This window comes from Oncorhynchus masou, chromosome 30 (genome assembly GCF_036934945.1).
Source record: "Oncorhynchus masou masou isolate Uvic2021 chromosome 30, UVic_Omas_1.1, whole genome shotgun sequence".
NCBI classification, from domain to species: Eukaryota; Metazoa; Chordata; class Actinopteri; order Salmoniformes; family Salmonidae; genus Oncorhynchus; species Oncorhynchus masou.
Genome location: NC_088241.1, coordinates 1,425,512 through 1,434,716, shown reverse-complemented (window position 1 = coordinate 1,434,716; position 9,205 = coordinate 1,425,512). Strand labels below are relative to the sequence as shown.

The following is a 9,205-nucleotide window of genomic DNA, read 5'->3' as shown; positions in this document are numbered from 1 at the left end:
TATTCAGAACAGTAGGTCAGAGAAGCAGACAGCAGGTACTGGAGAGGCTGTATTCAGAACAGTAGGTCAGAGAAGCAGACAGCAGGTACTGGAGAGACTCTAAGCACATTCAAGTTGTTTCTGGAATTACATGCCCAAGCCAAGGTCATCTGCCGAATGTGTGTGTTTACTTTATGCCACAGTTCAACAGCGAGGGAATGTTAAAAGCCTTTTTATGGATCTATGGCAGCATGTGTGTGTGTGTGTGTGTGTGTATACATCAGAGAGAAGTGTGTGTTTAGCAGTCTGGAGGTGTCCTCTAATGCCACGAGACTTCCCACACACGGCACGTGCCCAGAACTCTTTATCCCCGCTGCAGTGTCTCCTCTCCCCTCCCATTCCTTACCAACACTCAGGCAACTGGGCTGCTGTGAGAGTCACCTTGGCTCCGTATGACAGCACAGCTGCATCTCCCTCCTCATGGCTTGATCCAAGATGGCACCCAGTTTCTCCCTGCAGTGACCTGCTTCTCTCACACCTCTGCAGAGGCAGTTGCCCTGACAACGTCAACGACAGCCTGCTATTGGTTGAAACCCTCTGCAAACGGACAGCCTTGGTGATTATGTAATGCAGAGACAGCTTCTCTGTGTTATTGTGAGGAGGACAATGTTTATGTAATTGGTGCCAGGGAAGGCACGTCCAAGGAATTGATTAGGGTACCCAATAATGCAGTAGCACATTTATTTTATTATTATTTTTTATTTTACCTTTATTTAACTAGGCAAGTCAGTTAAGAACAAATTCTTATTTTCGATGACGGCCTAGGAACAGTGGGTTAACTGCCTGTTCTGGGGCAGAACGACAGATTTGTACCTTGTCAGCTCGGGGATTTGAACTTGCAACCTTCCAGTTACTAGTCCAACTCTCTAACCACTAGGCTACCCTGCCGCCCTATGTTGAAGATGCCCTGTATCCAATTCCCAATATCATCATGTGAATCACTTTATTACGGTGTTGTGTAATGTTATTTAACATGACTAAAGTTAATCAGCGCAATCAGAGTCGTGTAGCCTAAAGGTTCTATGGCATAACATTCTGATGCCCCCGACATTCAAACAATTGGTCTTTAGCCTGTTGAAAGGAAATACAATGTTCCATCATTAGACTTGGCGACAGGCTCTGATGAAGATGCTGCTACTTCAGGTTCCAGTCATTTACAGTGTGGTAACGGCACCATCAGCATCTCATTCATAGTGACATGAAGGCACCGCTTACAGCATCACAGAGAGAGTGGAGCTGGCAAGCACAGCATCACAGAGAGAGTGGAGCTGGCAGCACAGCATCACAGAGAGAGTGAAGCTGGCAGCACAGCATCACAGAGAGAGTGGAGCTGGCAGCACAGCATCACAGAGAGAGTGGAGCTGGCAGCACAGCATCACAGAGAGTGGAGCTGGCAGCACAGCATCACAGAGAGAGTGGAGCTGGCAGCAGAGCATCACAGAGAGAGTGGAGCTGGCAGCAGAGCATCACAGAGAGAGTGGAGCTGGCAGCACAGCATCACAGAGAGAGTGGAGCTGGCAGCAGAGCATCACAGAGAGAGTGGAGCTGGCAGCAGAGCATCACAGAAAGAGTGGAGCTGGCAGCAGAGCATCACAGAGAGAGTGGAGCTGGCAGCAGAGCATCACAGAGAGAGTGGAGCTGGCAGCACAGCATCACAGAGAGAGTGGAGCTGGCAACACAGCATCACAGAGAGAGTGGAGCTGGCAGCACAGCATCACAGAGAGAGTGGAGCTGGCAGCACAGCATCACAGAGAGTGGAGCTGGCAGCAGAGCATCACCGAGAGAGTGGAGCTGGCAGCACAGCATCACAGAGAGAGTGGAGCTGGCAGCACAGCATCACAGAGAGAGTGGAGCTGGCAGCACAGCATCACAGAGAGAGTGGAGCTGGCAGCACAGCATCACAGAGAGAGTGGAGCTTGCAGCACAGCATCACAGAGAGAGTGGAGCTGGCAGCACAGCATCACAGAGAGAGTGGAGCTGGCAGCACAGCATCACAGAGAGAGTGGAGCTGGCAGCACAGCATCACAGAGAGAGTGGAGCTGGCAGCACAGCATCACAGAGAGAGTGGAGCTGGCAGCACAGCATCACAGAGAGAGTGGAGCTGGCAGCACAGCATCACAGAGAGAGAGTGGAGCTGGCAGCACAGCATCACAGAGAGAGTGGAGCTGGCAGCACAGCATCACAGAGAGAGTGGAGCTGGCAGCACAGCATCACAGCCAATGACCTCAGTGGTTCTGCAGCAGAGAGAGAGAGGGAGAAGTGAGAGAGAGAGAGGGTGAGAGGGAGGGGGAGAGAAGCGGTAATGGTATGACACACTCCTAATCTATAACCAGAGACGCAGACGGGACTGGACCAAGAGTGTTCGGTGCAGCTCCCGGAGCGTCTGTCTCTGCGCAGGATGCTCAGCAGAACCGGGGAAAACCTGTCGGCCGATTAACTGCGTTCCTCCCTGTGATGTTAAGGAAGAGTCAGAATGACTATCCCCAAAGATATTCCTGAAAAGTGGTTCCCCATCGTTCTTCCACTGCAACAGAAGAAACAACAAGGACTAGCTGCTAAAACCAAGAAGACGTGGACAGGTACTTCTGTTTGCCACGGTCACGTCAGTCATCTGTTTTATATGCAGTGTGTGCCTGTTTGTTCATTGGATGGGGAAATGTGCTGTAGCTTCCATCTATTGGATTTATGGTGTTCTGTCTGATGACAGACAGGATCTCCTTGCTATGTCAATAAACCATTCTACATCTCATCTGTTTGTGTCAGTATTCAGTCCCTCTCATCGCATGATTTCTCACATCTCTGCAGTGTCCCCCATCTCCATATCTCCATCATTGTGTGTGTGTTTATGTGTCTGTGTGAAGCCTCATCCACTTCTACCTGTCACTCCGTCACCAGTCCACTCCTCTGTCTAACCTTGTATGGATACAGTTCACACTCGTACGCTTCACTGACTCTCAGTGCCTGTCATTTCACGCGTGACCAGTCACTGTCAGCCAACACTCAACGCTGTCAGTGGCTGGCACACACACACACACACACACACACACACACACACACACACACACACACACACACACACACACACACACACACACACACACACACACACACACACACACACACACACACACACACACACACACACACACACCCACACACACACTCACACACACACAGATGGAGCTTTTAACAACCTCATCTGTCATTATAGAATGCTGGACTGAATACCCTGTCCCGTTGACAAGGATTCAGTACCCTGTTCTTGAGAGACATAACTACTGCTGTGGACTGACATTGTTAATTGTATGTTGCTCATTAGGCCCATAATGAATGATAGTTAATAGAAAAGAATGTCATGACATTCATGAGGCCCTTAGTGTGTGACTGATGTCCCTGTCCTGAGCAGCCCGGGGCGGTGCACCGGGGCGGTGAGACAAGCCCGGGGCGGTGAGACAGCCCGGGGCGGTGAGACAAGCCCGGGGCGGTGAGACAAGCCCGGGGCGGTGAGACAGCCCGGGGCGGTGAGACAAGGCCGGGGCGGTGAGACAAGCCCGGGGCGGTGAGACAAGCCCGGGGCGGTGAGACAAGCCCGGGGCGGTGAGACAAGCCCGGGGCGGTGAGACAAGCCCGGGGCGGTGAGACAAGCCCGGGGTGGTGAGACAAGCCCGGGGCGGTGAGACAAGCCCGAGACAGTGTTCCTGCATGCATTCACCATCATTTGACCTTTATTTAAACCAGTCTGTCTGTTACTGTGTCAGTTTCATTGTTTACCTTAAAATGACAGAAAAGAGACTACCCCTCTCTCTCTCTCTCTCTCTCTCTCTCTCTCGCTCTCTCTCTCTCTCTACCTCTCTACCTCTCTACCTCTCTCTCTCTACCTCTCTCTCTCGCTCTCTACCTCTCTCTCTCTACCTCTCTCTGTCTCTCGCTCTCTACCTCTCTCTCTCTCTCTCTCTCTCTCTCTCTCTCTACCTCTACCTCTCTCTACCTCTACCTCTCTCTCTCTCTCTACCTCTCTACCTCTCTCTACCTCTCTCTCTCTCTCTAGCTCTCTCTACCTCTCTCTCTACCTCTCTCTACCTCTTTCTCTAACACTCTCTACCTCTACCTCTCTCTACCTCTACCTCTCTCTCTACCTCTCTCTCTACCTCTACCTCTCTCTCTACCTCTCTCTCTCTCTCCTACTCTCTCTATCTCTCTCTCTATCTCTCTACCTCTCTCTCTACCTCTCTACCTCTCTCTCTCTTTCTCTCTCTCTCTCTACCTCTCTCTACCTCTATCTTTCTCTACCTCTCTCTCCCTCTCTCACTCTCTACCTCTCTCTCTACCTCTCTCTTTCTCTCTCGCTCTCTACCTCTCTCTCTACCTCTCTCTCTCTACCTCTTTCTCCCTCTCTCTCTCTTTACCTCTCACTCTCGCGCACTCTCTCTCTACTTTCTCTCTCTCTCTCTCTCTCTCTCTCTCTCTCTCTCTCTCTACCTTTCTGTCTCTCTGTGAGTCCTCATTATGTACCCTTCCTGCTGTGCTTCAGTAGCATCTGGTTATACAGTATTTATCAATTACCTAGACTTCTGTACAGAGCATGTCAGTCACTGGATGGAGCGACAGTTCTTTCATTTATTGGCCCATCTGGTTTTCTTGATATTTACAAAGTAAACAACGGGACAGTATCAGACAGACCGTCCTCAGGGTTCAGTTAGGGAACATCTACAAGACCAGGCAGCAGAATACAACCCACTAGATAGAACATTGAATGTGTGTGTAGATAGAATGGTGTGTGTTGGTGTGTGTGAATGTGTGTGTAGATAGCATAGTGTGTGTGTGTTGGTGTGTGTGAATGTGTGTGGCCACGGGGTGAATCTAAGAACTGGTGCGTCAGGAATTTGTGGCAGGTGCCGTCATGTCTAGAGAAAGAGGGAGAAAGGGGAGAAGGGGACGAGAGGGAGAGAGTGAGAGAGAAGGAGAGGGAGCTCCCCTGTGGATCTGCCTCTCTCATGGTAACACAGATCCATACATCATGCCTTCACTCACACACACATCCTCTCAACAGGATGATAGTAGCTTGTAGAATCCTCTAGGCCTTGCTGTTATGATCTGTGATAAGTATAACCTAGTTCCTATGCTGTAGATGTCTCTGTGTCCCAGTAAAGAGGTTTAAAGGCAGGATAATGGGCTTCTGTATTGTCCTGCTGCATAGCTCTGAGAGGCACTGTGGCTGGAGGCTGGAGCATCCTGCTGCATAGCTCTGAGAGGCACTGTGGCTGGAGGCTGGAGCATCCTGCTGCATAGCTCTGAGAGGCACTGTGGCTGGAGGCTGGAGCGTCCTGCTGCGTAGCTCTGAGAGGCACTGTGGCTGGAGGCTGGAGCATCCTGCTGCATAGCTCTGAGAGGCACTGTGGCTGGAGGCTGGAGCGTCCTGCTGCGTAGCTCTGAGAGGCACTGTGGCTGGAGGCTGGAGCGTCCTGCTGCGTAGCTCTGAGAGGCACTGTGAAGGATGGAGCGTCCTGCTGCGTAGCTCTGAGAGGCACTGTGAAGGATGGAGCGTCCTGCTGCGTAGCTCTGAGAGGCACTGTGGCTGGAGGCTGGAGCGTCCTGCTGCGTAGCTCTGAGAGGCACTGTGGAGGATGGAGCGTCCTGCTGCGTAGCTCTTGAGAGGCACTGTGGCTGGAGGATGGAGCGTCCTGCTGCATAGCTCTGAGAGGCACTGTGGCTGGAGGCTGGAGCATCCTGCTGCGTAGCTCTGAGAGGCACTGTGGCTGGAGGCTGGAGCATCCTGCTGCGTAGCTCTGAGAGGCACTGTGGCTGGAGGCTGGAGCATCCTGCTGCGTAGCTCTGAGAGGCACTGTGGCTGGAGGCTGGAGCGTCCTGCTGCATAGCTCTGAGAGGCACTGTGAAGGATGGAGCGTCCTGCTGCGTAGCTCTGAGAGGCACTGTGGAGGATGGAGCGTCCTGCTGCATAGCTCTGAGAGGCACTGTGGAGGATGGAGCGTCCTGCTGCATAGCTCTGACAGGCACTGTGGCTGGAGGCTGGAGCGTCCTGCTGCATAGCTCTTGAGAGGCACTGTGGCTGGAGGATGGAGCGTCCTGCTGCATAGCTCTGAGAGGCACTGTGGAGGATGGAGCGTCCTGCTGCGTAGCTCTTGAGAGGCACTGTGGCTGGAGGCTGGAGCGTCCTGCTGCGTAGCTCTTGAGAGGCACTGTGGCTGGAGGATGGAGCGTCCTGCTGCATAGCTCTGAGAGGCACTGTGGAGGATGGAGCGTCCTGCTGCGTAGCTCTTGAGAGGCACTGTGGCTGGAGGATGGAGCGTCCTGCTGCATAGCTCTGAGAGGCACTGTGGAGGATGGAGCGTCCTGCTGCGTAGCTCTTGAGAGGCACTGTGGCTGGAGGCTGGAGCGTCCTGCTGCGTAGCTCTTGAGAGGCACTGTGGCTGGAGGATGGAGCGTCCTGCTGCATAGCTCTGAGTGGCACTGTGAAGGATGGAGCGTCCTGCTGCGTAGCTCTGAGAGGCACTGTGAAGGATGGAGCGTCCTGCTGCGTAGCTCTGAGAGGCACTGTGGCTGGAGGCTGGAGCGTCCTGCTGCGTAGCTCTGAGAGGCACTGTGGAGGATGGAGCGTCCTGCTGCGTAGCTCTTGAGAGGCACTGTGGCTGGAGGATGGAGCGTCCTGCTGCATAGCTCTGAGAGGCACTGTGGCTGGAGGCTGGAGCATCCTGCTGCGTAGCTCTGAGAGGCACTGTGGCTGGAGGCTGGAGCATCCTGCTGCGTAGCTCTGAGAGGCACTGTGGCTGGAGGCTGGAGCATCCTGCTGCGTAGCTCTGAGAGGCACTGTGGCTGGAGGCTGGAGCGTCCTGCTGCATAGCTCTGAGAGGCACTGTGAAGGATGGAGCGTCCTGCTGCGTAGCTCTGAGAGGCACTGTGGAGGATGGAGCGTCCTGCTGCATAGCTCTGAGAGGCACTGTGGAGGATGGAGCGTCCTGCTGCATAGCTCTGAGAGGCACTGTGGCTGGAGGCTGGAGCGTCCTGCTGCGTAGCTCTTGAGAGGCACTGTGGCTGGAGGATGGAGCGTCCTGCTGCATAGCTCTGAGAGGCACTGTGGAGGATGGAGCGTCCTGCTGCGTAGCTCTTGAGAGGCACTGTGGCTGGAGGCTGGAGCGTCCTGCTGCGTAGCTCTTGAGAGGCACTGTGGCTGGAGGATGGAGCGTCCTGCTGCATAGCTCTGAGAGGCACTGTGGAGGATGGAGCGTCCTGCTGCGTAGCTCTTGAGAGGCACTGTGGCTGGAGGATGGAGCGTCCTGCTGCATAGCTCTGAGAGGCACTGTGGAGGATGGAGCGTCCTGCTGCGTAGCTCTTGAGAGGCACTGTGGCTGGAGGCTGGATCGTCCTGCTGCGTAGCTCTTGAGAGGCACTGTGGCTGGAGGATGGAGCGTCCTGCTGCATAGCTCTGAGAGGCACTGTGGAGGATGGAGCGTCCTGCTGCGTAGCTCTTGAGAGGCACTGTGGCTGGAGGATGGAGCGTCCTGCTGCATAGCTCTGAGAGGCACTGTGGCTGGAGGCTACCTGTCTGTCAGCGGGAATGGGGCTGTTATGTGTCCAACCTACCTGCCTGCCAGTTGGCATGGGGCTGTTATGTGACCAACCTACCTGCCTGCCAGTTGGCATGGGGCTGTTATGTGACCAACCTACCTGCCTGCCAGTGGGCATGGGGCTGTTATGTGACCAACCTACCTGCCTGCCAGTGGGCATGGGGCTGTTATGTGACCAACCTACCAGCCTGCCAGCGGGCATGGGACTGTTATGTGGACCAGCCTGCCAGCGGGCATGGGACTGTTATGTGGACCAGCCTGCCAGTGGGCATGGGACTGTTATGTGGACCAGCCTGCCAGTGGGCATGGGGCTGTTATGTGGACCAACCTACCTGCCTGCCAGTGGGCATGGGGCTGTTATGTGGACCAACCTACCTGCCTGCCAGTGGGCATGGGGCTGTTATGTGACCAACCTACCTGCCTGCCAGTGGGCATGGGGCTGTTATGTGGACCAGCCTGCCAGCGGGCATGGGGCTGTTATGTGACCAACCTACCTGCCTGCCAGTGGGCATGGGGCTGTTATGTGACCAACCTACCTGCCTGCCAGTGGGCATGGGGCTGTTATGTGGACCAGCCTGCCAGCGGGCATGGGGCTGTTATGTGACCAACCTACCTGCCTGCCAGCGGGCATGGGGCTGTTATGTGACCAACCTACCTGCCTGCCAGTGGGCATGGGACTGTTATGTGGACCAGCCAGCCAGTGGGCATGGGACTGTTATGTGACCAACCTACCTGCCTGCCAGTGGGCATGGGACTGTTATGTGACCAACCTACCTGCCTGCCAGTGGGCATGGGGCTGTTATGTGACCAACCTACCTGCCTGCCAGTGGGCATGGGACTGTTATGTGACCAACCTACCTGCCTGCCAGTGGGCATGGGACTGTTATGTGGACCAGCCAGCCAGTGGGCATGGGACTGTTATGTGGACCAGCCTGCCAGTGGGCATGGGACTGTTATGTGGACCAGCCTGCCAGTGGGCATGGGACTGTTATGTGGACCAGCCAGCCAGTGGGCATGGGACTGTTATGTGGACCAGCCTGCCAGTGGGCATGGGACTGTTATGTGGACCAGCCTGCCAGTGGGCATGGGACTGTTATGTGGACCAGCCAGCCAGTGGGCATGGGACTGTTATGTGGACCAGCCTGCCAGTGGGCATGGGACTGTTATGTGGACCAGCCTGCCAGAGCAGGTGGAAGGAGAGAGGGATGGACAGAGAGAGGAGTGGAGGGAGCAAGAGAGGGATGTAGATAGAGAGAGGAGTGGAGGGAGGAAGAGAGGGATGTAAATAGAGAGAGGAGTGGAGGGAGGAAGAGAGGGATGTAGATAGAGAGAGGAGTGGAGGGAGGAAGAGAGGGATGTAGATAGAGAGAGGAGTGGAGGGAAGAAGAGAGGGATGTAGATAGAGAGAGGAGTGGAGGGAGGAAGAGAGGGATGTAGATAGAGAGAGGAGTGGAGGGAGGAAGAGAGGGATGTAGATAGAGAGAGGAGTGGAGGGAGGAAGAGAGGGATGCAGCAGGGAGGAAGAAACAAGCAGCAGATAGATAAAATGGAGAGAAAAGTCTGCAATTACTAAAACACAATCT

The 9,205-nt window shown here is 54.5% G+C and overlaps 1 protein-coding gene across 2 annotated transcripts in view; it reads left to right on the top strand.

Annotated features, from left to right (window-relative positions):
• Positions 1–2,464: 2,464 nt before the first annotated feature.
• The window catches only part of LOC135521761 (phospholipid-transporting ATPase ID-like), a 57,166-nt gene continuing 50,425 nt past the window's right edge, over positions 2,465–9,205 (top strand). For both annotated transcript variants that reach the window (XM_064947470.1, XM_064947469.1), the window contains exon 1: positions 2,465–2,618. In XM_064947470.1, the coding sequence (XP_064803542.1) occupies positions 2,513–2,618 (106 nt within the window). In that variant the 5' untranslated portion in view covers positions 2,465–2,512. The remainder of the gene's footprint in view (positions 2,619–9,205) is intronic.